This window comes from Aspergillus versicolor (assembly GCF_001890125.1).
Source record: "Aspergillus versicolor CBS 583.65 unplaced genomic scaffold ASPVEscaffold_4, whole genome shotgun sequence".
Lineage (NCBI taxonomy): Eukaryota > Fungi > Ascomycota > Eurotiomycetes > Eurotiales > Aspergillaceae > Aspergillus > Aspergillus versicolor.
Window position 1 is genome coordinate 1,689,738 of NW_024467527.1, and position 27,693 is coordinate 1,717,430.

Sequence of the window (27,693 nt, forward strand, 5' to 3'; positions counted from 1 at the left end):
CTCAACGACATGACAAAAAAGCCTTTTGAAATGGGGGAGCTAGAGGAGGAATGCTTCTGTTCAATGATTGTGTTTATAATTCCCAGAATTGATTGTCTGTTTCTATTTATGCGCATATCTTCTTTTACTCGTTTCGTCGGCTTTACCAGGTGATTGGCTGGAGATGGTACTCAGCCTGGGACCGTCTCTCCGCTAGGCGCCTGTGCTGCCCATCTACATCGTGAGACTCCTTATCAACCGGGCTGATGCGCTGGCATCGTGATAACCTATAACCGTCCAGCGGTGAAGCACCCACAGACCGGGGAAGTCCCAAGGCTGTGCATGCGAGTTTCTTCCACGGATATTCCTTTATTCCTCTTCAAACGTGTTCTTAGTAATATCTAACTAGTCATTGAACTTGCTCAATTCTATCCTGTTGGCGGGTGCCTTATTGTTTGCCTTGTTTCTTATCTTTCCCCTATCAGATGTCCCCTGCCGAGGTTCAAAGATATACTGGGGGCTTCGAGTTCCTTCGTGCTTCGACTGGGCTTCCCGAGAATCGACTGAGTTAATAGACCTCCGTATGTCGTAGTGTTTGGGACTGGCAATGAGAATCGTGTGCATTTTGAATTTTTATCCTAGTAAGGTTGGTGGTCATATATATCTTCATCGGCATTGGAGGACGGCAATTAGCGCATCCATGAAACCAAAACCAGTTATACTTGTGACGGGCCAAACCCCTTATTGATCGATCAATGCTTAAATAATTTTCAAGATATCGGTGAAGACAAACATCAACAATGTATAATGGATCGGGAAATCTATATGTTGTTGAGCCGAGGTATCCCGATATCCCGGTACTATATCTAGCTTCAGCCTCATCTTGTCAAAAAGTGAAGACCTTTTCAACAACATCCGGTGTGGTGTAATGGTTAACATCGCCGTCTCTCACACGGCAGCTCGGGGTTCGATTCCCCGCACCGGAATTGATTTTTCCTTTTTTGTTATTTTTTTTCGGAGCTGGTGGGCGCTTAGATTACGGTCTATGATCACAGCCGGCTCTGGCTCGCAATATTGCGGCGCGTCGTCCAAACCGAAGAGCAAGCTGGCGCCGGCTGCGTTCCAAATATGTTCCTCGAGACTCCAGCATGCAGGAAAGAAAAGGATTGGCGGATATCTGCAGTCACAGAATGACTGGCTCTAAAAGCTGCGCCACAATCAACAATTCGTCTCCGTGGCGCAACTGGTTAGCGCGTCTGACTGTTATGTCAGCTATACAGCTTGGCAGTTATCAGGAGGTTGTCAGTTCGAGCCTGACCGGGGACGCATTCTTTTTTTTTTTTTTTTTTTTTTTTTTTTCTTCGACCCTGGGCATCTAGCTGCTACTTCTGCTTCTTCTCTCTTTTCTTTCTTCCAGTACGGTGCGTACTTTTTTTGTTCTTGTAGCGTTGGCTCTCTCCAGTGCAAAACTGAATTAAGGGTGTGGCAATAACCTTAAAGTGTTAAACCTTAAAACCCTAACACGTGGCTGTCGTGACGAAAGCCAGCGCGGGAAATGGTCGTTCCTTCCTTTTTCTCGCCGAGCGCTTGGATGACGGAGTCGACTGTAGGTAGAGAAATATCTGACGAGCACTATTCCAAGCCCACCAATACCAAGAATATTAAACCCTATGGTCCTGATGGTCCTACTGATACTGGTCTTGATGAGAACCAACACTAAGGAAAGGAAGGGAAAGGAGGGGGCGGGGAGACAGTGTCGACCGTAATCGGGCATGTCAGGGCTCATGATTTGGAACACGCGCATTCCGCATTAGATGTTTAACACAAGTCGCACCTGCTTGTGTTATCTGCCGTTTCTTCCATGGACGTGTTGCCCCCAAAGCAATGACCGTCATCCTGTCTACCCCGTCGTTCTTAAGAGAAAACCAACACACGGACCCCTTTCTGACAAGGCATTCGACCACTACACCAAAATCCATATATGGACACTCTCTGTGCAGTTGATTCAAATAGCATCACCTACGGCAACCCCCAAATTGTCCACCATGGGGGAGACCGGACAACCCGTTTACCTGCCAGAACGTTTAGTTCAGAGGCGTAAGTTGCTGGCCGATTCGTCCATGGCCAATACTAACTTATTCCTTAGAATAAACGCAATTTTTTCTTCGATTCAACCCAGAAAGCTGCTGGAAGTTGGCTCGGGAGCAATTACCAGCAGGGCTGGCAAAGGAATATATCATTCAACAATTGTACCGCGAGTACAAGATATACTCTGATTTCGCTGTCGGAGGCCATTGGAAAGAGGAGCACCTCTTCCATATCGAGGCCGCGTTTACATGGTGCCTTCTTTATCAAATGAACCATCCCAAAGGTGATAAGGTAAAGGGACACTGGAAATCCCCCCCCAGCTGCAATACCCCAGTTGATGAGCTGCAACTCCCGACCAAATGGTCAGTGGACACCTTCTATACATGTCCCGCTTGGCCAGTCTGGACTCTCATTGTCGGTAAATCCGGGACCAAAGACTTCGCGGCTGAAAATACCGTATATGACCAACGTCTTTGGTTTTTATTTGGCCTCGACAATTGGGCGCCGAAAGAATCAGAGAGATCTTACAAGAAGGCCTAAACCCGGCCATCCCATCCATATGCCAGGGTGGGGTGTTTAACATAGAATCGTAAGTTACTGTTTAGTTCATCCATGGATTATGCTAAGCTTTCTAGAATGAATGACCTCGGAAAACATGCCGAAAACCCGGTACATTCAACAAAGGCAGGTGTATACCTGCATATCCTCGCCCCAAAATCCTGCCCGGGCAGGTTCTGGTTATATATTGGCCAGAGTGTTTGCCTTAGGGAGCGAATATATAGCCATAACTATAACCGGCTGAAAAAGGAGAGTTCATCTCTCCATTACTCTGTGTGGAATTCTGACGACATGGAGTCAACGTGGGTGGGCCTGTATACACACAAAGGCCGCCCGGATCTCCTCCCCAGACAGGAGCGACTGCTCCTAAACGTGGCAGAGATGTGGCCGTGCTGCATATTCCAAACATTAACGGGGCACCACCTGGACAAATACCTCCCTAATCATTATGAGAAGCCCTGGGCCGGCTGTCACCTTAACATAGCCTTACCCCTGCTGCAACCGTTCTCGGTAAAAGAGAAGGCGGAGGCCGAGGTTTTACAAAGTCAGGGGTCTTTCGCGGAATACGTTGCTGCCAACCCCGATGACCGGGAATGGGTAACGGACCTAAGTTCAGCGTTCCATGCCCTTAGGGATGCCCCGGACCCGGTCATTCGGGGGTATCATGTTGGAGATATCTGGCTGACCACCAGCTGTGCATGGCTTTTTGGTCTAGCGGTATAGCGCCTCGTTATATCATAAGGAAAGGCTAGGGGAGAGTTTGAAAGCAGCCCACGATGCCACGCAGCAAAAGGCAATAGAAAGCATGCGGCAGTACCTCTCAGGAAATGAGCGGGCGGTTGATGTCTTTACAACAACATCAGCAGCTGGGTTTAGTTGGGATAGGACCTCATTCACATGCGGTCAGTTTCAGTTTACTATCTCGGTAGACTTTAACCTGCATCTCAAGAAGGGTGATAAAGTTTTCGTCCAATTTCACCTAGCCGACAATGTTCACCCACTCAAGTACACTGCCAATGCCTTGCCGACTGATCCCGCCAGTAGACTGGCGATTTCCCTAACCGGACGGGATAGCACCAGCGAGTTTCACATATGGCTAACGACATCTGGGCCCAAGGCCATCAAAAGAATGAACACCCTTGTCGATATTTTAGAAGGATACTCGTACTCGGAAAGACAAGAGATGGCCCTTCCAGGGCGCTGGTGGGGTCACTGGAGGGCGGAAGGCAGTACAAACATACAGCAGCATTACACTTGAATATTACAAGCAAAGAGCACGAGAAAGGTTGACTGCTGATTACGGAGTAAGAGGTTATGGGTTATTATGTTGACATGGAATCACCAGTACTTGAAGTTTCTGTTGTGGGTAACTCTATCCATTGCCGTTTGTTTTCTGTTACCGACGAAGTTAAGTTCCAAGTATTGCTACTCCAGCATCTTTATAATATTCGTTTCTCCAAAGTTTTATGACCGGGTGACTTGTGCAGGGGCATGTATAGATTCTACATTCCTTGAATATTTATCAAATATGTAGTATAAAACATCCGGTCCCTGCAGTGTTTTCTTAGTAAGAGCTTCTTTAAATCACTGAATAATTATGATATATTGGCATAAAACACGCCGTAAAAACCATTATGTAGTATTAAGAGTAATAAAGAAAAATGCTATGTTGAATATAATTTCCAGCTCTTTCAGCAGTCGCTATACATAAGCCCTGCCAAATGGCCAAACCAAGGGGAATGGAAATAGTTTAGATTGAAAAGGGTTTAGAATACTTAGTTCTACTCCTTAACCGATAGTTACGATAGTTAGAGCCCACTATCAGTCATTAATCAAAGTAAACACCACCCTTAATCTGATGGATTATATACGGGAGGTGGTATGGTTTTCCATATATAGCTACCAACTAGTCCGAGTAGATTCCTATAAGTAGGCTAAGTTCCAGAATTTACCTTTAATATAATACCTTTAGAGAATCCCTATCCTTAGCTATCCCTCGCTGTATTGTCAATATTCGATTACCGGGGCAGTTAAATAGATAATACTACGTCTACATCTACGTCTACATCTACGTCTACATCTACTCCTACTCTACTCCTAATCTACTCCTACTCTACTCCTACTCTTATGTCTATATCTACTCTATCTGCTGTGTATACCCATCTTCTACTACTTCTTTTACCCCTATATTGTCTTCTATCCCATCTTTCTATTTCATCGTGTCTCTTACTTTCTGGATGTTACTCATTACCCATCCTCAAGAAGTGTTGTTTCATAGCTTCATAGTATTTAGGTCTTCAAGCTAAGATGATAAATATAAGTTTTTAGAAGTCCATATCAAAATAGGCATAACTAAATTGGCTATTTCAGTCCCTTAAATTATGCCTTCTTGTGTTGTTAATATTGAAAGGCTAAAGCCAGCTTCTTGTGGCCTATAAAAAGCACAAAAAATATATCCGACAATCGGTATAATAGTCGAGTACTGTTGTAAGGAGCTCCCCGTCATGATATTCTACTTGCGTTACTAAAACTCTGTCTAAAGCAACCATCTACCGGCTACCAGTGTTGATTATCGGAGGTTTCCAATATTGATATTTCATAAAGAAACGTTTCTAAGGTCTTTCGGTCCAACCCTCTAAAAGTATGAAGCTCGGCTGACCAAGCCTAACTTGAGAAGTTTCCATTTGCTTCGCGCATTTCTTTCACTCAGCATACCTTAGACATCCCCTTATCTACTTATAAAAGCGGCCCAGGCATTTTTTTTAGTGACCAGGATCTAAAAATATGGAAATATTCACACGAAAACAGCGCCACTGATGACTACCTATACTATTCTGACAGCCGGAGAATTAGTTAGTATTAGCCGTTAGTTAGGTCTCAAGGAGGGTTGGCCCTTTTTAGTGCAGGGGCAAAATCCGGTTGTATTTCTATATCCTCCGCGCCTAGGTAGACATCATTTGTTTCTAACTAGGAATCTGGTACACAAAGCCCGTTCCAATACATTCCAAAGGCGTGCTACTTCGGTTGAAGCAATAGTCATAGAGGTTAGTAGGCCACGGTACTAGTTGCTGGATGAAGATCCTTTGGGCCTCAATAGAGAGGCTGACGAAGATGCAGCCTGTAATATCATCGACGGACCTGTGGAGGATTTAAGTCGTGCAAATGAATACTAAGGGGTTAATAAAGCCGGTAATATTTGATACTTTGATCCTGTCTATAGTATGCCTCAAAGTCGAGGAGGAGCAAGACCCCACTAAATTGAAAAGTTGTTTTATAAAGTGCCTCATGTTTAACAGTGCTACTGTCTCTAGTTTACTTTACCTAGCCAAGTATTATCCAGGACTTAGTCTTCTATATAGACGACATGGAAATAGTCGATGAAGGCATATTATATATACTATTCTCGGCGCCTATTGAGGAGATATGTTTCTCTTCCACCATTACCTAACATTTCATCAGCACCGATGGGCTTTTTACCTGTTTACTAGAACTCTTCGTCAAGAACCCTCCATTTCAAAGTAAGCATTTATTAGCGAAGGCCTTCGATATCGATGTTCTATAGAAAACTGTTCTTAAAGACTTTCTTTACCTCCCTCTCAAAAATACTATAATAGTAAAAAACGTAAATTATTTAAATGTTTCTATCCTCGGCACTGACCTACGGTGCTCTACATCGAGCACAGCGACATGTCAAGACTAATTCGAGATTTGGAATTGGCTCGTCAAATAGATACACTTCAATGTTAATCCTGATAAGGAGAATGAAGCAGCAGCTAGTTAACTAGTAGTTAACGTGAGTTGGTTATTATGTAGGCCATCACATCCCCAGTGTCGCGGGTCAGCGTCATCGCTAGAGTATTAAATATTAGACGCACCGTACTGGAAGAAAGAAAAGAGAGAAGAAGCAGCAGCAGCAGCAAAATGCCCTGGGTCGGCCAAAAAAGAGAGTGAAGTGACGAAAAAAATTTTGCGTCCTCGGTCAGGCTCGAACTGACAACCTCCTGATTAACAGTCAGACGCGCTAACCAGTTGCGCCACGAAGACGAATTGTTGAATTCCAAGGGCTGTCTTCCCATATAAGAGTTAACATGAAATAAAAATGTAGTTCGCTCTTCAAACACCCGAGTATAGGGAACCTTAGGGAACTGGAAAGGTCTATCAACTACTAGAGCGCTTGGCCCAGCCCGCCCACAATTACCAGGCAGTCATCTAATTAGTTATAAGTGATCATGTGATGGTACAAAAAAGAAATCAATAGCGGACTGCGAATAGAACTTGGCCGGAGTAGTTTATATATATAGTTGGCGAAGCACAGACCTTCCCTCACGAGGCAAAAACTGCCTCAGGTGCGCCAACAACCCCAAATTTGGTATCCTCACCCCTCGAATACGAAGAGATGCCTCGACCATACAAGACCAAACAACTCTGCCAACTGGTATATAACTGAGATAAACCTCAACCATGGCCACTTAACCCCCACTCTATACCACGCAAAGCAGTTAAAAATGACACCACAAACCGTAGCGCCCAACAAGCCAGGAAATCCTGTCGCGCACTACCATGAAAGGCGGTTTGCACTCGGATTCGGCACCTGGCTCTCTGGCATCCTCGTCCTGGGCCTGGCCGCTGCAATCGTCGCAAAAGCCCGTCCTAGCCCGCTGCGCTTCGCAGCTTCCTATAACGTCGCCGCTGTATGGACCACCCTCCAATAAACTGTACAATACAGGCTCACTAATGATATATATCCACTTAACAGGCCACACTCCAATTCATCCTCATCTTCTTCGGCAGCTCAAAGCCCGCCTCGGAAACAGACCCGCGGCCGCCCCAGCGGGCGACTGCGGCGCTGGTAGTTTCGACGCTTATCTGGGCCGCTGCATTCCCTGTTATGTTTGTGTTTGCTAGCGACGATGAGGCGTTTCAGGTGCTTGATTTGAAGAAGCGTGGTGTGTTGGATTTGGGGTTGAGTGTCGTGAGTGGGTTGGAGAATATCACGCTTGCTTGTGGGGCGTTTGGGGTTTCGGCTTTGTAGGTTTTTTTCATCCCATTTTTCTGGGAGTTAAAGAAGGTGTAGAGCGCTGACTTGGGTTCCTACTTCAGCTTGTGTGTCCTGGTTCAGTGGTATTATACTATTCGACTATATCAGGGTGGGTTTGAAAGGGAGCATGTGAGGGCGGCATACCATGATTAGGACGTTTACGACGAGAACGGCTTTATCCTATAGTATGCCCTCTCCCATCTGCATCTAGAGGATTCCTTGTATTCTGGACGCTATACCCCTACGTGTCCTTGGACCCGATGTTTAACGTGAGAAATCTATTCATTATAATTATCCGTACTATACAACCATTATAACTCGACTAGCTCATAACCAGATAAGCGAAGCCACCCCAAAAACAACAGCTTTAACAAGCCAGCTGCTCACAGACAGAGTCGCCGCAGCGCCAGTATCGTCAGCGTCGTCAGTATTCCCAGTACCCCAGGCGCGGGTACCGCATGTGTTCTTGCGAGTGCGAACAGCCGGGGCAGCAGCGTCAGCTTTGGTCGAACCATTCGACAACCCGCCATCAACAAGAATGGTAGTGGCGCCATCAAGCGAGATAGTGCAAGCCTTGGAGATATTCTGCGCCTCAGCGCCCATACCAACATACGAGAGCATGGCCGGGACAAAGCTGGAATTGGCGTGGTGGTCGTCGCAGCCGCACAGGCTATACGGATCGCAAAGACAGTAGACCGGGACATTTCCTGTGGAAAGCCTGTACTTGGATTCGTACTGGTATCCGTATGCAGTGCTGGGGACGGCGCAGTCGCCGTTCTTGACGCCGTTCTCGTCGACGGTGTTGAAGCCGAGGTTGTCGAGCTTTTTGGCTGTGACGCCGTTGGGCGACTTGTTGCCGGATTTGAAGGGCACGGCGGCGCCGCCGAGGTAGCTGAGGTACTTTTGCTGGTCGGTTGCGATGTTGTTGGCGGCGGCGTTATCGGCGAGAGTGACGAAGGTGCCGGTGCTGTTATCGAAGCGGGGCGCTGTGCCGGAGCCATCGGGGGTTGTGCCACCTGCGGTGCTCTTTTTACTAGAGGCGGCTGTCAGTATGAGTGCGAGAGTTGGATATGGAGGAGGGAGTGGATGACGAACCTGCCCTGCTCGTAGGCGTAGTAGCTGCCGTAGCCGCCCTTGTTGTGGATGGTCTTCGATTTTCGAGAGGCGCATCGCCTGGTGCTATCATGGTCCCGTACCTTGCGCTTCCACAGCTGCACTGTTTCAAGTGCCTCGTTGAGAGAGGGAGATGATACGGAGGGTAAGTCTCTCGGCGTAGGGTCGCTATGTGCAGCGCACAACCCCAGACACAGGAAAGCTGCTGCAAGCAGCGCGAGGAGTGATGAACGAGAAGCCATTATAGATTATGTGGTGATTGAAGCCGAGGACGAAAGGAATCAGTTGAGAAAGGTGAGGACTGGTTTATATCTTAATCTGGCCCCCAATCGCAGCAGTGTCATAACCTTTTTAGTGAAATGGGAACTGGCAAGAGGCTTAGACGACCTTGGATCATTCTGTAATAGAACCTGGCCAGAACACCAATCAGAGCCGTCAGACCCTGAAAAACTGCCAGGAACGTATGATTTCAGGGAGGCCTGGCTTATGGTGAGGTATAATTCAACGGTGGTTTGCCGTGGGTCTCATGTTGATCACTCGGCCTTTGGCCCTCCAAATGCGCCTGTGGAAATGAGAGCTTGGGCATATCAGAGGCCGAGCCAGCCAAATGGTGGACACAAGCGCTGCAAGGCCGTCCCAGCTTGCCGGAGACCCTGCCTGGGCCGCTTTTCCTTCGCTCAAGCCGCGCTAACAGTGTGCCTGACCGTAAGCCAGTGTCCACTTCAAGGCTCAGCCTCGCAGGGCGGCCTTCAATTAACCAATCGCACTAATTCAGTTTCCCAAAGGGCAAGCTGAAGATACTCCCACGGCACAGCCGCACAGGTATGGCGACTTCGAGTCATGGTGGTAGCAACCCACAACTTCGAAGGTTTACAGTGTAGGCGTTGCCAAGTGCCGACTTGGTGGTGACAATAATAAAGCTGAACAGACCCTGCATGCTAGTGAGGCGGAACCATGGTCGATATGTTATCTCTTTGGTGGGATGAGATGTTTGAGCATCATATTACCGGTAGGGCCATGGTCGGATCCAATGTACCCCAGACAGGCGTCAGAACCTTATTGGGCACCGGGGATAGTCGCTGGGGTATGTAGTCAAATAGTCCCAGACTTTTCACCAACCATCCGATGTGGTGTAATGGTTAACATCGCCGTCTCTCACACGGCAGCTCGGGGTTCGATTCCCCGCATCGGAAGCTGAATTTTCTTTTTTTTTTTGTTTATGAAGTTCCGATAACTTTATATTGTTTCTTCCGCGAGGCATAAGTTTCGTTCTACAGACGGCGAGGTTTAAGTTTTATGTCATAGCAGTGACGTCAACATTTGCCAGCCCCATGAACGAAGAGAACCCCCGATAACAGATTGAGGAAGTTTTGCTTCATTATCATAAGCATAAACAGCCAACTGCCTGCCAAGACTGTCATACTGTCAGACAAAATTGACGTGCATAACTTTTGAAGTGCAGATTGACCAAGATAACTGGATGTTATCTCCAAAATGAAGTCTTAGACCACTTCTCCAATTTGATTTTGGATGTTTTTAGAGGCCAAGCCCAACATGAATAATACCATTTTTCTCATCGGCAGGTGAGATGCTTGCGTGACTGCTGCTGCTCGTGTTACGGTTGGCCCGCCTTACAGGGTTGGAGCCGATAGCCGGAAGGCTTCCTTGGCGTGTCAGTGCTGGCTCCAACTTATCTGCGGGCGGCCACTTTGCCTTTCCTGATCACTCTCGGACTTCCTCGAGGTCGCTCGCTGTCTGTCGCTCTATTCTCTCCACTCTCTACTTTCCAATTACTCCGATGTGATTATTATTACTTATTTACACTGCCATCTTCAGTCAATCTTTACATGCTGTTTCCTATGTCTGACCTTGTCCTTCACAACCTCATTAATCGCTGATTGCGTGCTGCGCTCCTCCCGATAACGGCTATATCTGTTACCATCCATCCCCCACGCGACCGTCGACTTCGTGCTGTGGCTAGCTGACCTCGCGGGGAACCCTATCCTCCCCCTTATCGATTCCGCACCTATATGATATATTAGACAATATACACTCTTTCGGGTAACTGTACCCAACAGACGACATGGCGGATACGGGGCTAAAAGCAAAGCGGCTTGTCTCCATTGTCGCCGCGACAATGGTGGCTCTTGCTTGTGGAACAAATGTATGGTTTTACTGCAGGGAGATACTCTTTAGTAGAAGGTTACTGAACAGTGAAACAGTATGCATACTCGGCCTGGTCGCCCCAGTACGCAGAGAAGATGAAGCTTTCATCCACCCAAACCAACCTCATAGTAAGCCGATGACGTCGCCGCTTGATGGACCCCATATATTCATGCCATTGTTTAGGGAGCAGCAGCAAACCTGGGAATGTATGCCTGCGGTATGCCAATGGGTCTTTTGACGGACAACCGGGGCCCGCGACTCACTACTTTAATCGGAGCTGTCGCTCTCGGAGTGGGCTACTTCCCGCTGCATCTCGGTACGATTGTGTTATGCGCACACTTTTGATAAGGATGTACTGACCTGTAATAGCTTATAATGGTGGCCAAGGGTCGATGGGTGTTTTCTTCCAGGCCTTCTTCTCGTTCCTGACTGGTTTCGGGAGCTGCTCTGCCTTTGGCGCTTCAATCAAGACTGGTGCGCACAAGAAGTCTCCCTGCTTTAATCTTGTCTCAAATATCGAGTCTAATATCGAGTCTAGCTGCAACAAACTTCCCCGAACACCGTGGAACGGCTACGGCATTCCCTCTTGCCGCGTTTGGTCTGAGCGCTTTCTTCTGGTCGACGTTGTCGGCTGTTCTGTTCAATGGCGATCCTGGCCGATTCCTTCTCCTGCTGTCCCTTGGGACTTCTGTCATGAACCTTGTCTCTTTTCCTTTTATGCGACTTTTGGCGCCCCTCCCCCCTACTGGGCCATATGCCCCAGTGTCTGCACGCCGCTCCGTGGAATCCAGGCCGCTGCGAAGGCCCAAGTCTACCGAACTGCACTCCCATATTGGAGACTCTAGCGACGCAGGTATGCATTCCACCACCATTTTCTCCCAATCCGACATCCACTCCAGATCATACTCAACTGCCTCAAAAGCCCAAGCCCATGGGAACGGTGCAGATATCGACGAACTTTCGTCCTTGGTTTCGAAAACCCCGTCGCGAACGTCCCAGGATTATTTCCATGAGCGTGACCCAGAGGAGGATGATGATGGCCTGTCTGATGTTGTTCCCGACCCACATCAACCAGACATCAGAGGTTTGGCAATGCTCAATAAGGTCGAGTTCTGGCAACTCTTCCTGACAATGGCGCTTCTTTCTGGTATTGGTCTGATGACCATTAAGTATGTCTCAACCTTTACCTTTCTTCCTTTACTTGGCTAACGTCTTCTTAGCAATATTGGAAACAATGTAAGGAGCACTTCTGTCTGTACTTGACGCATGTTGACTGTTTAATAGGTCAAATCTCTCTGGCAACATTACGACGACAGCGCGTCGTCACAATTCATACAGCAACGACAGGTCATGCACGTGTCCATTCTGTCATTCGGGAACTTCGCTGGCCGTCTCTTGAGTGGTTTGTGTATCTACCAACTTACCCTGGCTTACGCTAACACCTATCAGGTATTGGATCTGATATCCTTGTTAAGAAGTTTAACATGTCACGATTTTGGTGCTTGTTTCTGTCCTCGGTGGTTTTCACGCTCACACAGGTCGCGGGCGGCTCGATTGTCAACCCGAACCAGCTGGCTATTGTATCGGCTTTAACTGGAATCGCCTACGGTTTCCTCTTCGGCGTTTTCCCTTCGTTGACCGCTCACACTTTCGGCATCAACGGTCTTTCTCAGAACTTTGGTGTGATGACCCTCGCGCCGGTATTTAGCGGTAATGTTTTCAACCTGCTTTACGGTGTCATTTTCGATCTCCACTCCATTGTCGACAAGGATGGAGACCGGGATTGTCCCGACGGGCTCTCCTGCTACCAGGCCGCGTACTACATGACCTTTTTCTCTGGGGTTGCTGGTATCGTCGTTTGTGTATGGAGCATTTGGCGTGATGGGAAGCGTGGACAGGTCGATGCAAAACTTGAACATGATAGAATCGCCTGATCGCCACGTTTGAATATGATACCTGGTACATGGACCGCATGGTTGAACGAAGGATATATAGAAGACTTTCACGTTTTTCCTTCGTGGCGTCTTGTATCGGACTTGGTGGTTTTGAATTGGTTCGCCGGAGATGAGACTATGCATTTCTGCCCTATTTAACATCTAATTGGCATTTCCTTGCAGCTTTACTTAGACATCTGACTGTATATAGTTGGCAGTACCACATTTATTGAGACTGTCTTGAACTAGATCACTACACTTTCCTTATTCCACCTACGTAAATAAACAAAAAAAAAAGCAACTTCCGATGCGGGGAATCGAACCCCGAGCTGCCGTGTGAGAGACGGCGATGTTAACCATTACACCACATCGGATTGTGGATTGTGAGGCAAAAAAATGCTATATAGGGCAGCCGAGCATTGTGGAGTGGTGTGGACCTTTACAAAACACGTGACTGTCGCTTACGTAACGGGACACCTGACGAAGGCGGCGGTCGGATCAACATGCCGGTTGCATCACCGACTCCAGGTTACCTCCAACTCTCTCCAAAGCGACTTCGGTCACCAACACACACTGCCTTACTGGGAATAATTGCGATACAGAAATGGGGGCTCTTCTATCCCTGCCTCTTTTGGCGCTTCCAAGTGCCGGCACGGTATGTTTTCCTACGCTGACGTTGCCCGCTATCTTTAGGCGCTGACTGGGTTTCTAGGTACTGACGGCGGTCGGTTCGTGCTGCGGAGCTGCGACATGTTCAGCTGTTTGTAGCGCATGTGGAAAGTTCAACAACAGGTAAGAAAGCGATGATAATGAATACTGTTGTCAAGGAGGAGCCGATTGCTGACTGCTGGTTAATCTAGCATGGCTACGAGAATCGCCTACGCCTTTATCCTCTTAATCAACTCGATCGTTTCCTGGATTATGCTCACGCCATGGGCGCTCAAAAAGCTACAAAATCTTACTTTGGACTACATGGAAATCAAATGTGACGGGAAAGAGTGCTACGGTTGGGTCGCGGTTCATCGCATCAATTTCGGTCTTGGGCTCTTCCACTTAGTCTTAGCGGTGTTCTTGCTTGGTGTGAGGTCGTCGAAGGATGGCCGTGCAGCACTGCAGAATGGCTTCTGGGGTCCCAAGGTTGTGCTGTGGCTTCTGTTCGTTGTGATGTCATTCTTCATCCCGGAGTCATTTTTCTTTGTCTACGGTCACTACATTGCCTTCTTGTGCGCCATGCTCTTCCTCCTCCTCGGCCTCATCTTGCTCGTCGACCTGGCGCACTCTTGGGCGGAGCTCTGCTTGCAGAAGATTGAAGAGAACGATTCCCGTATGTGGCGTGGGCTGCTTATTGGATCTACATTGGGCATGTTCATCGCTTCTATTGTCATGACGATCCTGATGTATGTCTTCTTTGCGAAGAGTGGATGCGCTATGAACCAGGCAGCGATTTCGGTATGTTTATCTTCTCTCATTTTTTAATGTGTGTGTGCTGACAGGAGAAGATCAACTTGATTGTTTTCCTTATCATTTCGTTCATCTCAGTCCAACCTGCAGTTCAGGAACACAACCCTCGTGCTGGACTGGCGCAGGCTGCGATGGTGGCTGCGTATTGCACCTATCTAACCTTGTCCGCTGTCTCAATGGAACCCGACGACCGTCAATGCAACCCGCTAATCCGTGCTCGTGGTACTCGGACTGCCACTATTGTTCTTGGTGCGATCGTCACCATGGCTACCATTGCATACACTACGACCCGAGCTGCGACACAAGGCTTTGCGCTGGGATCCAAGGGCGGCCACAACTACTCTGAGCTGGGAACCGACGACAACGAGCATGGTCTTGTCACCCAGCAGCCGTCGAGCCGCCGTGAGATGCGCGCCGAGGCCCTCCGCGCAGCCGTCGCCAGTGGCAGTCTTCCAGCCAGTGCTCTGGACGACAGTGATGACGAAGATGATGATTATGATGTGAAAGACGACGAGAAGGGCACGACGCAGTACAACTACTCGCTCTTCCACATCATCTTCTTCCTGGCCACCACCTGGGTAGCCACCCTTTTGACGCAGAACCTGGACCCCGAGTCCGTTGACGACTTTGCGCCAGTGGGCCGGACCTACTGGGCCAGCTGGGTGAAGATCATCAGCGCCTGGGTATGCTATGCTATTTATCTGTGGACTTTGGTTGCCCCGATCCTTCTTCCAGACCGATTTGATGTGCATTGATTTATTCAAATGGGATTATTTTTTGGCGTTTGCGTGCATTTTGGTTTTGCTGTTTCGAAGTTCCTTTTTCTGATATCCTTATTCGTTATTACCCGCTCGTTTTGGCGGCGAGACTGTCAGTTGTATATGTATTTTGCAGCGTTTGTGAATCATGAATTGGATTTGATTGCAACTTTTGTAGTCCAAACACGATATTATCAAGGCACACCTTTTTTTGGCCTCAGTTCCTAAACCAGAATACTCACTCAATATCCTTCACATCAACCGCAACCTCATCCTCGTCGGGACTGTCCCCATCTCGATACTTCCACAGCCTCGACAAATCGCCCAGCGGCCTCTGCATGATCCTCTCCACCCCATCCAGCCCCTTCACGGGCAAATCAACCATGCGATCCATAAACCCGCCGTCCTCTCCAAACATCGTATCCAGGTAATGCATATTAAGCAAGTGTCCCGACCCCTCCCTTACAAACACAGACCCCGAGAACAGACTCCCGTTCGAGTACGCCGCTGTGGGACTCGTGAACCTCAACACCCCGATATTCGATACAAAGTCTTTGGTGTTCGCGTAGTGCTCTACGTGTCGAAGAACCCTGCCAACTCGGCCTGGACCTTGTCCGCGTCTGCGTCCTGGCATTGCCCCTGGTCCGGGATTATCGTGTCCATGCTCGTACTCATGGTCATGCTCAGGCTCACTCTCATGTCCATGCCCAAGTTCATGCTCGTGCTCATGGTGCCCACCACCACCACCGCCAACATCCCCTAAATCCCTCAAAGGCGGATTCCGCAACGCTCTTCCCGCACTTGCAAACGTGTAAACCTCCAATTTCCGTAACTCTTTATGCCCCAACTCGCCAAAAAGCCAATCCAAGATTGAGGCCGCGATTATGCCGCCCTGCGAGTGTGCGATCAGCACGACTTTTCGTGTTGATGGCGCCGCGAGCGCTGCGCGCAGCTGCGCGCGCCCTTGTCGGATATCTGCGGTTTTGTAGTCGAGGTCGCGCTGGATGAGGCATTCTATTAGGTCGAGGATGAGGCCTTTGCTGTTTATGTAGTTAGTTTCTGTTTCCGGGTTGATTTTGGTTTTGGTTTAAGTAGGACATGGTATTGGGATAGAGACGAACGTTGGGTTATGGATGCCGACGATTTCCCTCCCGAATGTTTCTGCTAAGAGGTTGAGGTTTTGTTGATGCCAGTGAGTTCTGGAGGGCAGGTGGTGTTAGCATTCTAGGTACTCTGTTCGGATACTGAGAGAATGTCCATACCCCGTTGCAATCCCATTAATAAAAAACCATAGCTCTCTCTCATCGTTAACAGGCTGTCTTGATGTTGGAACCCCAATAAGGGAGCGTCCACTTGGTGGCCCATTCAACAGCCTCACCAGGACCGCAGTCACGAGCGCAAAGGCCGCATAGAACACCGCGTGCACTATAAACGGGACGGCCCAAAAGGTGATGAATGCGATTGGGAGAGATATGAGGAGGCAGACCTGGCTGATGACTAGAATGGTATGCAGAGCCAGGTCTCGCAGATTGGGGAGGGAGGGGTAGAGCTCGTCCGCAGAGCCGGACCTGAAGGGGTGTAATGGGAGAAGAATCAATGGGACTAGCCGGGACAGCCGGAAGACGGAGAGGACATCCTCATGGACCCAGCGGAAGGGATTGCTGTCTGTGTCTGAGGGAATGTCGAGGAAGGGGTTGCCGTGGACTGGAGAGTTGGGGTTGTACGAGGCCATTTTGATTTACCACACTCACTACTACCACTGCCTACGTAGGTGGTGGTAGTCCTACGGTATTTATGCCACCAGCATTGTGGCTAATGTCGTTGTGTCATGAATTAAGTGAGTCAAGCATGTGCTTTTCTTTTCATATCCAGAATATCCGGAACGTTCGTGGCATGACCATCAGATGGTTCCAAGAGTTTGCCCTAACTATCTTATCCGCGGAGTCCATCCATCCCATCGAAGATCACTTTTTTATCTACGAAATTAGTCCGTTAGTTCCTCTTCCAATATATATCTCGTAAAGATAAGAAAAGGTCACTTACTACAAGGGAAAGGCGTCCACTCGCTCCCATCCTCAGGCAAATACATCTTGAACGCCCCGTTCACCATCTTACTCTTCATCTCCCCCGGAGGCCCAGGAGCGCGCCGGACATTGTCCAATCTACCGAGGACACGCAGCACACAAGCACCAGCAGTGGTGACAATTGCTCGGCCCAGACATGAGTGCTGGCCCCAGCCATGGTGGATATAGCGATCAAACGGCCGGTCGAGCTTGATCTCCTCCGGATCAGGGAACTGGTCCGGGTCGAGACCGGCCGTGATGAAGTCAGCAAAAATGGTGTCTCCTTTCTCGACTGACTTTGTGGATGTTCCGTCTCTAATGGTGGTGTTTTTTACTGCCGTGCGAAGGACGCCGAAGGCTGGAGTGGAGAGGCGAAATCTGCAACATGGTAAGTTTACATCAAAGTGGGTGAGTGGGCGGGCGGTAACATACCCCTCAAGAGCGTATTTCTTAAGCTTCTCGAACGCCTCAGGGTCTTCCGACTGTGCTAGGCTCCGGATTGCCGGCCAGTGGACTGCGTACTTGTCTGAGAGGTAGAAATCCAGTAATTGTGCCCACTACCGTATTGTCAGTACACCACTACCCTCGTTGGAAGAGAAACAAAAACATACTCCCTGAGCTTGAGTAGCACAAGCCGCCGCAGCAGTGGGGATAATCGTCCAAACAACCTCTTCAACACTCTTCCCTCCCTCACGCAATCTCTTTACTAGCTCGGGCCCAAACCCAGTCAATTTCGACTTATTGCGGCCGAAGAGCCGTGAAGGGTGGCTGAATAGGTGCCCAGATGAGCCTGAGACGACTTTCGTCATGACTTCGCCCATGCGCTCGGTCTCTTTGCCTGACACGAGACGGTTCCTGTATGACTGTGGCGGGTCAACGTCTAGGAAGACGTAGCCGAATAGTAGGAAAAGCGCATCCGATAGCTCTTTGACTGTGTATGCGTCGGATGGGGCATGGTTTACGCCTTTGACGGGCATATCGAAGAACTCGGAGCAGAAGTACGCGTGTGCGAGGTTTCCGACACTGGGTTTGTTAGATCTAACGGGCTTTCTATTCTTCTCAAAGCGGATTCATTGGCGGACTTACTCTCGTACAATATCAACCTGGTACGAGCCTCCAAGCTTTTTGCTGTTTCGTTTGATGAGATCCGTTGTAATGGACTCGTAGAACTGCCGCACTTGATCTAGTGTATCGGACGGCCTATACAGCCGTTCTGCAACGAACGTGCGCTGTTCTGCGTTTGCTACGGAATCCCCGCTGAGCATGTAATCATGCTTGATAAGCTGGAAGGTATGTTCGCCCCCTGGTAGTTGAAGAATAAGCACTAGCAGCGGCGAATATGGAACAATGCAGAATGGCGAGCAAGAACTTACAAGGGACATGGAAATTTTTCTGATCACTCAATAGATCAACAACGCCTCTCCACGTCGTAACAGGCACAGGCGGCTTAGTGAACGACGGCCTCTTAAAGTCCAAGGTATCAGCCCGGCCATTCTTGATGAAGACCTCTTGGTTCTTCTCCGGGGTTGTAAACGGATACAGAGCGTAGACGCTGTTAGGGCTGTACCAGCCCGGGAACGCCCGCATGAGTAACTTGTACATAACACCACCACCTGCAACGTTAAAATCGGACTCTGCCGTATTGAATCTGATTGGAATTAGTTATTCAAGTCATTTATCATGAAAATGTTATGAAAATGTTGCTGGCTCACCCGAAATTCGTCAGATTGGCCGGACTATAGTCAACCGTGTAGAAGCGGTCTCCGCGCACGAGAGCAACGGCGTCAGATAGAATAGCTACTGAGATTGTGAAGCCAGGACAGAGACCTGAGCCAGGGAGGAAGGGTTTCTTGGCTTCTTCAGCTTGCACGCCTACGTAGAGTTCAATGTTGTCAGGGTGCCCGTATAGTGCTTCCACTGGGATTGTTAATTGGGATGCCCAAGCTCAAAGGGTTTGAGTGTGGGAGACATACGCGCTTCGGCAACCTCAGGGTTAGAATTGACCTCCTCTGTAATATCTGTTAGCTTTGCGTGAATCGTGACATAAAGCATTTCATACCAAAAGTTGCATGCGGTTTCAGTTTAAAGAACGTCCTTAACTCATTCAGCGTGGCTAGACCCCAATCCCTGCCCTGTTGGATCCCAAGTATTTCGATGGCTCTCATTACTTTGGGTGTATTTAGAGCGCCAAATGCTCCTGGATAGATTGATCAGTCCCTCAATTGCATGAATATCTTGAGTTATGGAAACGTACCAGCCACATTCTCACACCCATCCTGCAATAATTTCACCAAATCTTTATCTGAAAACTTTCCTTCTTTATCTCTCTGCAACTCTCCAAATGTCCATGCCGATGGCTCATCCGGAGCTGCTTTATCGAGGTACTGTCTCAGCCCGGCGAAGTATCGTTCCACGGACAATGTGCCTGATAAATACCAGTACTTAGCTTAAACTATCCACTTAAAAACAAATACAAAGAACAAAATAAGACGAGGCAGGAAATACATACTCACATCTACCCTCCCGCCAAAAACCTTAGTCGCAAGTTCGTTCGCCCACTTTTCATCATGGTCACTGATCGCCGCATGCCAGCGGTATATCATATTGAACTCAGCGGAGACCTGATTTCCGACGCCCTGAGGAAGCCCCTCAGAATCGAAAGCCGGTATAGTCTTGCGCGGGTCGATCGTCCAATCTGAATTGAGCGGATTGTCGTTGAGGTTGAGGATTGTGCGCAGGTAGTCGTTTAGGATTATGGAGACGTACAGACCGCACGTTATCCTGTTGCAATGGATTAGCTTGAATGGGGACTGGCGTTCATAAAATAGCTCAGGTGTAGACGTACAGTCTCCCCGTTTGAAACAACGCCTCATCTCTCTTCCCGAGAGCCCAGACATAATCTGGTGATTTCTCTTCACTCCCAACTGGCAAGTCGAATCTCCCTGCCTCGTTGATCCTTGCTAACTCTTCGACAACGTAGTTATGGAATCGGTTGAATGCGACCAGAAGCGCACAGACGCCAGGGGGCTGCGAGAGAAGGCGCTTTTCGGCAAAGGTATCTGGTTTTAAGAGTCCATCTGTGAAGGTCCTCACTTGGGTCTGCTCAGCCTGGTTGTGGCCGTAGAGTGGGCCGAGATCGAGATAGCAGGAGTTTTTGACGGTGGTGGGGTTTAGTTCGTCAGTGTGGAAGAGATCTGTATATTTTCAGCTTTTGCTTGGGATGCTAGACTATGTAAAGGACACCGCACCGTGAATTATAATAGTAGCGAGGTAGAATAGGTTGCTTGAGACTTTGGTAGGATGTTCTCTTGCGGGCCCTTGACGGGCCAACAATGCTGTAGTTATTAGTATTTAGACACCAAGACTATGTATCCCTGAAGAAATGGCTGAGGACCTACTGTCGAAAATAAGCCCGGGGTCGGGCAAGACCGCTGGTCGTGGATGCTTGGGTGTCACGGTCCGCGCATAGTGACTCCCTGATGCCCCGAGATGGGGGTACATAATATTCTACCATAGTGAGCCCGTTAGTATTTGCAAAAATAACATTGGAGCCATGATTAGAAAAGGGAGCAGGTGTAGTACATTAAAGCTCCCATCCGCACGTCTATAGCGGAACTCATCGCCCAGATACGACAGAGGGGGATGCTGCAGGTTATTCCAGAGCGTTGAGACAAATGTATCTGTGAGTTTGTTTCTCAGGCCTGAAGTATTTGGCAAGGACGCAGCGACTTGGATTATATTTTCGATCTTGCAGAAGACAAAATTAGCATTGCCGAACTTATCTCTTGTGCATTGAAGTAGACGAACGAGATACTTCCTATCATCGATCAAGCCGCCATTCAGTCCGGTCTGGGAGATTTCACGGAGGGTCCGAAGGTCAGCGGGAATGCGGTGTGCCTGGCTTAGAAGGTCGGCGTGCAGGGAGCTGAGGAGAGAGGTGAGGGTGGGTGGCTGGGATTGGGATTGAGACTTGGCTGAAGCCAGTGTTGTGGTGGAGGAAGAGGATTCCTCGTCTTCGGGGCCGTTGTGCATAAAGGGCGCCATGTTGATTACGATGGACTAGTAGTATGAGAGCATTTAATTGCGTTTAATTGGGATTAGGACTACTTTGGGGACAGTGAGCACACAGCTGCTTATAAGCCAAAAGAAGCTGCACCATGTTGATTGCTATGATTCATGCCCTCGAGGGTTTGTTTGGGTAATATAATCTATTCGCGAATTTGGCCACGATGGAAGTCTAGATCGGACTGAACCGTGGATTTGTATAACCACGATGGTGGGAATTTGACTTTTGAGGCTGCGTGGCGCGACTCCACGATTGATCATGCTATCGCTACCACTCTTATATACAGGCCAATACAGGTTCTTGTCATTAGAAGATGGACAGGTCGGCACGAGTAAGTGGATCGCTCGACCATGCAAAATACAAGGACATAGCATAGAGATTCGGCACCAAGATGCAAACGGAAAAACAATCAAAACGCCGGCTAAATGATCCCCCAGACAAACAATTCTTGGAAAAAATACAAATATTAGGCCAAATGGGGCATTTTGTACACAAATTCATCGATTGAATCCAACATAAAGAGGCGCTAATTCGTTTAACGAAGTCGAAGTAACCATGACATCTGGATGGTTTGATCAGAGGTTGCCGGAGAGCACAGCTTCCGTGGCTGCAAATTGTAAGTTAGTATCGAAGACCATAAAAAGAATAGCATCGGAATTGCTTACCAGAGTTGATATACGGGCGTTTTGCATCCAGATTGACACCAAAACGTCTCTCGAGCTCCTGCTTGATGTTCTTTTTCGTAACGGTCATCAAGTCCGCCGTGCGTAGAATGTCGCGGATCTCCGAAAGAATGGCGTCTTCGCTTGGCAAATGACTGATGTCCTCCATTTCCATGTCCATGTGGCGGCTCATCATTTCTGATGGTGCCAGCGACATCCGAGACATATGGCGTGGCAGGTCGAGTTGGGACATCGGCCTCGAACCGGGAATGCCATACTCGGATTGCGCCGTAGGGTGGTACTTGGTGCCATACGAGATGCCCGAGATTTCGGACCGATCGTCTCGAGACGTCTGAGCGTCCCACAGTTCTGCCTGGTACTCCTCCCACCTCTTCTTTGGAATAGTTGCCGGGTCGAATTTTCCTTCGTCTGATATGACGACCTTGCGGCCCTTCTCTCCAGTGATGACACGAGTATTACCCCAGGAGAAGTCATCCATGTGCCAAAAGGAATAGAGCGGTAGGGCCAGTGCATACACGGGCATGGCGATGATGTAAATAATCATCCACCCAATCATTTCCCATTTCCGGCGCAGGAGGAAGATAATGGCCTGCAGACCGTAGATTGCAGCAAGGAGGAGGAACGACGTCCAAGGGATAGTCGATGTGTCGCGTGCGAGCCAGACAATCAAGTAAATGATGTAGGCGATGGTGACGGGCATAATAATAGTACTGATAAGGTCAATAAATACCACGAATCTCATACTGAAGCAGCAGAAACCACATAGTTGCTGAAGTGGAATCAGCTCAACAAGGTTGTGCACAGTAGAGTTAATCCAGCGACGACGTTGGGAGAGGAACACAGCCCAGCTTTCCGGAGCGATGGTCCAAGCCTGCGCTCGGAAGATGTACTTGGTTTTGAACTTTGGATGATATTTCAAGAGCAGAGTAGTCAGGTAACGATCTTCACCAAGATGCAGCAAATTCTTCATATGCAGCGTGTCGACACGAATCTCCGAGTAGGATTCCACAACTTCTTTGCTCACAAAAAGCGGCTTCCCAGTTTCCGCGGATCGAATGCGGTACATGGTGAAACATCCAGGCAAACAAGTAACGGACCCAAAAAGACTCTCGAACGCCTTTGTGAGATTGTGAGAGATGTAGTATTCGTAGACTTGGATCATAGTCACCGCAGAAGTTTTGGCATTTGTAAGCGATGTTTCTCCGCAAACGCCAATTATACGGATATCGTTCAGACAGGAAGAGACCATTCGGGTTGCAGCATCGTGGGCAACGACAGTATCGGCGTCGACCTGCAGGATGAATTCATAGAAAGTTGGATTGACTCCAATGATATTCCGGATTTGGTGGTGCATTTCAAGTTCCATAGGGCTCATGGGAAGGTTGTAATGAACGCGGTTCAGGAATCGCATCAGCACCATCTGCGAGTCACGCTTGCCACGGTTACCAGGCCGCGAGACTTCGGATGGCTTTCCAACCTTGACAACGACGAGGAAAGGAACGATATGGCCCTGGACCTCGTACAAGCCAGAATAGACTTTACCCATATTGTGCTGCTTCATTCCTTCACCCAAACTCTCGAAGCTAAGCGGTTCTGGATCAACTGTTTCTGGAACACCCAAGATATCGAGAACAATTCGAGGCGTCGGTCGGTCGTTGCCTTGACCGATGATCATACCATCACAAATGATGACGAGAAGTTTGCGCTTATCGTCATACCGCATACGGGCCATCGAATCGATAGCACGGCGCAATGAGTCTTCGTCCTCGGTGTACGCCGGAACTTGACAGATGATAAACTTGTCCAAGTTCTCTGGAAGGTTTTTCTTCCCAAATTGCAGCGCGGCAAAGAATTTGAAGATGACAACAGAACAGATGAGAATCGAGATTGCAAGGATGAAGTACCGCGCAAATTGGCATTGAGTCGAGTTTCGGGTATCGACATGGCCGACGATGAAAAGGTTGTCTAGACAGTGCATCATATCATTACGCATTTTGGGGCTGATCTGTAGATTCTCCCAGAGCTTCGTAATGTCTGACCCAGGTTTTTGCTGGAAGAGGTCAACCACCAACGGATCCATGAAGTCAGAATCGACACCAGATATATCCTCGCCCTCCCGGCCTTGAATACGACGACCTCCAGCGATATAAGTTGTCAAATCGTAGACTTTTCCGTTAATACTCGCGACGTTTTGGTCCTTATCTGCCAGGGTTTTCATATATTGCGAACTGTAACCGATCCAGCCCTTGTAATAGTTGGCCTTGAGCACCCTCATCTGTTCGGTGTACCAGTCTGGGCGATAGTCACCACCCTTTCGGAACCATCTGAAGTCGTGGTACATAGAATTGGCGTCGCCAGAGCCAATTGTCTGAACAGAGCCGGTGAAGTTCGTCGGGTCGTAATTGAGCAACACTTTCGGATCGACATTGCCATCTTTGCCAGCACACAGGGCTGAGACTTGAACTGGGAAAAGGCCTGTTGAATCCTTACCAGCGTATTTTTTCAACGCTGATTCCGGAACGATATTAGGATAATGTCGGGGCATGAATTCACCAAGGTCCAGAACAAGACCGCGGATGGAAGTATACGCAGTGTTACCGTCCTCGCCGTCATGCGACGACAATTCCGAAGCGGAGTAAACGTGTTGAGTAGGGCAAATCAGCATGGGGAACCCGACAATGATAAAGATCGCAATACCACAGCACAGCCAAATGAGAAGGTTGATCGCAAACTTTTCACGCCAAGCAACTTGAACGTCCTTGCGCTTCATACGACCGATAAAGCGGATGGCAGGAGTTGGAATGTACCAAGTGAGAAACCAAACGAGGGCCATCCAGCGCTTTCGACTACCGGAGACGGTTAATTCTTCGACCTCCTCCATTTGCTTTTCATTCCCCTTTTCAAGCATCTGCTCCCTTGTTTCCAAGTTGCGGAACATGTCACCCGAATTGAATGCTGAAAGGCCAGCGTCAGAGCGTCCATCGAAGTCTCGACTAGCATTGGATCCCTGCTTGGATTCGTCCCCATAGATATATGCACCAGGTGAATGGTCGGCGGGATTGAGTAGTCGAACCTTGGAGTCGGCATAGTTCGCCGAACGGGGATGGAGTAGTGCATCGCCACCATCATCTTCGAGACCGTAGGAAGGAATGACGCGCTCGCCTACCTTGGCAAGGTCTGCCCAGCATCTCTCGCTGAGGAACACCCCTGTGCTTCCGACCCGGGCTTCATTGCCAGGCCAACGTTTCTCGTCTAAGACGACTTCAGACTTTTCTTTATCACTGCCTACCACGATATTTCCTACATCTGCGAGACCAAGGAATTCAGCAAATGGCAGGAAGACGCTGAAATCAGCATTTCGGAGTCGTTGACTGATTTCGGCAATTCCAAATGTCTGCACCTGTGCTCTCACACACTTGCTATCAAACTGGTTTGCGATACGCCTGTCGTTTGGCTTTAGGCAAAAGACAAAGTATGGGTTTAGGTTGTTGGCAGTTAGACATTTGTTCACAATGTCAAGAGACGAAAGGAACTGCCCAGCAGCGCCTTGCATGCCTCCCATGAGCATTCCGCTCTTACGCTTCGCTGACGAGTTCTTGGCTGAGCTGCCTGCTTGACTTTCCGACTCATACGGATCTTCAGCCACAGCGGCATCGAAGGTGAGCCGCGAAGGAGGGCTAGCTTTACGCCTTGCCATGCTAGGCATTCGGGTAGGCTTTGAGCTTACTTGGGCCTGCATGATTGCAGATTTCTCTTTGGGATGTGCCACTGTTTGCAGAGCCTCTTGGCCGAAGAGCTCCCTCACAAAGTCGCTTCGAGTAGACTTCATGAGGTTCATCAAGTCTCCTGAGATAACCTCTCCATTCTCCTCGAGAAGGCCAGTGGCGGCATAGTCAACTTCTCCCGCAAAGTGCTTCACAGTGAAGGATGAGCGAGCGTTTTGTGAAACCATACCATAGCCAGACTCTGCACCGGTGGAGCCAGTGTTGATGGCAGGGTTCTTATTCTCGAACCTCCTATGCACAGCTTCAACAAACTGAGCATCCGTTCTTCCGCGCCGAGTTTGGTCGTCTAGGATACTCAGTAACCCATTGCCTTGCTTCAGTAGACCACGCACGGCGTCGGTGTTGTCGAAATAGCTTGTTGCAGGGACGGCAACCTCTTCGCGTTCTAGCATATCTGCCTTGCGATCGAAGAACGACCGAAGACAAAAGTTATACAAAGACTCGATTGCCGCGTTGTTCAAAAGTTGATCAAGGGTAGAACCAGTAGAACATGCTTGAGCAAATCCAGGGAAGTCGATGATCGAGACTGTATTCGCCACGCTGTCTTCAGCAGCACAGATTCTTTGATTCACGTTCTCAATGACATAGGCAACCAGAAGTGAGTATAGCACACGCGAGAGCTCGTCTGCGTTTCGTCGCGCCCCTTTCGGGTCCAGCATGACAGTCACGCGCTCTCGGTGGATGGTCTTCGTGCGGTACCCAAAGCTTGTCTCTAATTCCCCAAGACCAAGGCCAAGGAAGGCTGCAACGATGGATAGAACGTCCTTGTTTTTCACAACGGTAACCGTCTCGCCTCCTTCGTGAGAATAACCTCCGGATTCTTCCGCACCAGTCGTTGTGGCCTGTCCACTGCCGAACTCGAGCTGGCCAATGTGAAGGATAGAAGCAAGGATCTGGCAGATTTCAGCAATATCACTCCGAGGAAATTCCAACTTCCGGAGAGCGGTCTTGAAATGTTGAAATCCATCCGCATCGTTGATTCCGACTTTCAGCTGGGTTGGGTGGCCCAAGTACCTCCACCTCTTGTGGTCAGCAGACGTGAGCCTACCGCCGGCAGTTGTGACATGAATAGAACTATCTAAGCCCAAATGGGACTTCTCTGCGGCGCTTGTTCCTGCCAGCAGATAGTAGAGAGCGTGGAAACTCCGTTCACCGGTAGGAACCGAAGCGATTCGGCTACGCTCAAGTCTGTGCTCAATGATCTTCCCACCAATCAATGTAGGATGGACGGCGGAAGATCCATCATACTGTAATTCCAAAAATAAACCAGCCTTAGAGGCTGTAGGCGTTGTCAACGATTTGGTGGTGGTAAGGGTGTCGAATATAAAGGCGGCATATGACAACTTTGACGACAACGGAGTTGATGAGTATGAGAGGAACGACGAGAGAAGGTGTGAGCGAAGGGTCGTCTTTCCAGAGCCACTCTCGCCTCTATCAAGTTACGGTTAGTGAGTAGAATTGGAGCCTGAATAGGAATAAATGCTCACAAGAAAACAACCGCTTGATTCTCTCCTCGAGAACCGAGACGGGTATACGCCCTTTTGGCAAGATCCTCCGCTTCGCCCATAGCACTACCATCCTTGCCGCCATCAGGACCTTTCGACGACGAAGTATAATTGTTAAGACTGATCAGTGCGTGCGAAGAAAGCCGTGCGGTTGGAAGCCCGACATGGAACCTGGACAGTAGACAGTTAGATTGGCCATTCTGGGGGTAAGTCAGGACAGGATAGGGAAGGCCATACCGGCTAGCTAGATGCGCGGTCAGATGGGTATCTGATTGTAGATGCGCAGGTAATGAGGGGAGAGACGACTGCGCATGGGACGGGGTATGTCCCGCTGGTGATGTCCCAGCCATGGTTAGAGTGTCGAAACCTCGACCGCGAGGAATCGTTTTCGGGAGATTTTTATATAGGTTATTTATCCACAGCGAAACACCCTCTTGACTGATCCAAAGGCGTAAGCTTCAAGCGTGTAGATTTTTGACGGACACTTTCTAGCGAT

At 48.9% G+C, this 27,693-nt stretch overlaps 9 protein-coding genes and 5 non-coding genes across 14 annotated transcripts; 8 read left to right on the forward strand and 6 right to left on the reverse strand.

Moving 5' to 3' along the window:
• Positions 1 to 893: 893 nt before the first annotated feature.
• On the forward strand, positions 894 to 965 carry ASPVEDRAFT_t69. The gene has a single exon. It is a non-coding gene; the product is annotated as a tRNA-Glu (tRNA).
• A 242-nt stretch (positions 966 to 1,207) lies between these two features.
• On the forward strand, positions 1,208 to 1,305 carry ASPVEDRAFT_t70. Its single transcript has one exon. It is a non-coding gene; the product is annotated as a tRNA-Asn (tRNA).
• Positions 1,306 to 1,431: 126 nt separating this feature from the next.
• On the forward strand, positions 1,432 to 2,607 carry ASPVEDRAFT_71686 (uncharacterized protein; the record flags this gene model as incomplete). Its single annotated transcript, XM_040816130.1, has 2 exons — positions 1,432 to 2,076; positions 2,159 to 2,607. The coding sequence occupies exons 1-2, from the start codon at positions 1,794 to 1,796 to the stop codon at positions 2,605 to 2,607; spliced, it is 732 nt and encodes a 243-aa protein (XP_040667392.1). The 5' UTR covers positions 1,432 to 1,793.
• Positions 2,608 to 2,916: 309 nt separating this feature from the next.
• Positions 2,917 to 3,883, forward strand: ASPVEDRAFT_83160 (uncharacterized protein; the record flags this gene model as incomplete). Its single annotated transcript, XM_040817329.1, has 2 exons — positions 2,917 to 3,273; positions 3,341 to 3,883. The coding sequence occupies 2 exons, from the start codon at positions 2,917 to 2,919 to the stop codon at positions 3,881 to 3,883; spliced, it is 900 nt and encodes a 299-aa protein (XP_040667393.1).
• Positions 3,884 to 6,595: 2,712 nt separating this feature from the next.
• On the reverse strand, positions 6,596 to 6,669 carry ASPVEDRAFT_t76. Its single transcript has one exon. It is a non-coding gene; the product is annotated as a tRNA-Asn (tRNA).
• Positions 6,670 to 7,130: 461 nt separating this feature from the next.
• On the forward strand, positions 7,131 to 7,816 carry ASPVEDRAFT_52545 (uncharacterized protein; the record flags this gene model as incomplete). Its single annotated transcript, XM_040814653.1, has 3 exons — positions 7,131 to 7,316; positions 7,382 to 7,653; positions 7,726 to 7,816. 3 exons carry the CDS (start codon positions 7,131 to 7,133, stop codon positions 7,814 to 7,816), a joined length of 549 nt encoding a protein of 182 aa, XP_040667394.1.
• On the reverse strand, positions 7,761 to 9,388 carry ASPVEDRAFT_645446 (uncharacterized protein). The gene is made up of 2 exons (XM_040815735.1): positions 8,759 to 9,388; positions 7,761 to 8,696 (listed from the first exon to the last, which is right to left on the reverse strand). The coding sequence occupies exons 1-2, from the start codon at positions 9,016 to 9,018 to the stop codon at positions 7,991 to 7,993; spliced, it is 966 nt and encodes a 321-aa protein (XP_040667395.1). The 5' UTR covers positions 9,019 to 9,388; the 3' UTR covers positions 7,761 to 7,990.
• A 509-nt stretch (positions 9,389 to 9,897) lies between these two features.
• Positions 9,898 to 9,969, forward strand: ASPVEDRAFT_t71. Its single transcript has one exon. It is a non-coding gene; the product is annotated as a tRNA-Glu (tRNA).
• Positions 9,970 to 10,480: 511 nt separating this feature from the next.
• On the forward strand, positions 10,481 to 13,150 carry ASPVEDRAFT_41239 (putative MFS transporter). The gene is made up of 8 exons (XM_040812298.1): positions 10,481 to 10,940; positions 10,999 to 11,070; positions 11,126 to 11,258; positions 11,312 to 11,416; positions 11,481 to 12,111; positions 12,163 to 12,178; positions 12,227 to 12,344; positions 12,392 to 13,150. Exons 1-8 carry the CDS (start codon positions 10,860 to 10,862, stop codon positions 12,874 to 12,876), a joined length of 1,641 nt encoding a protein of 546 aa, XP_040667396.1. The 5' UTR covers positions 10,481 to 10,859; the 3' UTR covers positions 12,877 to 13,150.
• A 28-nt stretch (positions 13,151 to 13,178) lies between these two features.
• On the reverse strand, positions 13,179 to 13,250 carry ASPVEDRAFT_t75. Its single transcript has one exon. It is a non-coding gene; the product is annotated as a tRNA-Glu (tRNA).
• Positions 13,251 to 13,480: 230 nt separating this feature from the next.
• Positions 13,481 to 15,092, forward strand: ASPVEDRAFT_28292 (serine incorporator domain-containing protein; the record flags this gene model as incomplete). The annotated part of the gene is made up of 4 exons (XM_040810094.1): positions 13,481 to 13,531; positions 13,589 to 13,668; positions 13,737 to 14,325; positions 14,370 to 15,092. The coding sequence occupies 4 exons, from the start codon at positions 13,481 to 13,483 to the stop codon at positions 15,090 to 15,092; spliced, it is 1,443 nt and encodes a 480-aa protein (XP_040667397.1).
• Positions 15,093 to 15,212: 120 nt separating this feature from the next.
• Positions 15,213 to 16,890, reverse strand: ASPVEDRAFT_645540 (uncharacterized protein). Its single transcript, XM_040815736.1, has 3 exons — positions 16,358 to 16,890; positions 16,217 to 16,294; positions 15,213 to 16,135 (listed from the first exon to the last, which is right to left on the reverse strand). The coding sequence occupies exons 1-3, from the start codon at positions 16,825 to 16,827 to the stop codon at positions 15,334 to 15,336; spliced, it is 1,350 nt and encodes a 449-aa protein (XP_040667398.1). The 5' UTR covers positions 16,828 to 16,890; the 3' UTR covers positions 15,213 to 15,333.
• Positions 16,891 to 16,905: 15 nt separating this feature from the next.
• ASPVEDRAFT_41241 (peroxidase/cytochrome P450 family protein) lies at positions 16,906 to 21,245 on the reverse strand. Its single transcript, XM_040812299.1, has 16 exons — positions 20,966 to 21,245; positions 20,741 to 20,905; positions 20,557 to 20,665; positions 20,407 to 20,493; positions 20,004 to 20,352; positions 19,668 to 19,939; positions 19,413 to 19,583; positions 19,218 to 19,355; positions 19,132 to 19,167; positions 18,871 to 19,075; positions 18,532 to 18,806; positions 18,245 to 18,461; positions 17,770 to 18,181; positions 17,591 to 17,715; positions 17,139 to 17,536; positions 16,906 to 17,071 (listed from the first exon to the last, which is right to left on the reverse strand). The coding sequence occupies exons 1-16, from the start codon at positions 21,200 to 21,202 to the stop codon at positions 17,028 to 17,030; spliced, it is 3,240 nt and encodes a 1,079-aa protein (XP_040667399.1). The 5' UTR covers positions 21,203 to 21,245; the 3' UTR covers positions 16,906 to 17,027.
• Positions 21,246 to 21,845: 600 nt separating this feature from the next.
• Positions 21,846 to 27,547, reverse strand: chsE (chitin synthase class Va; the record flags this gene model as incomplete). The annotated part of the gene is made up of 3 exons (XM_040806752.1): positions 21,846 to 27,123; positions 27,180 to 27,368; positions 27,435 to 27,547. The coding sequence occupies 3 exons, from the start codon at positions 27,545 to 27,547 to the stop codon at positions 21,846 to 21,848; spliced, it is 5,580 nt and encodes a 1,859-aa protein (XP_040667400.1).
• Positions 27,548 to 27,693: the final 146 nt, after the last annotated feature.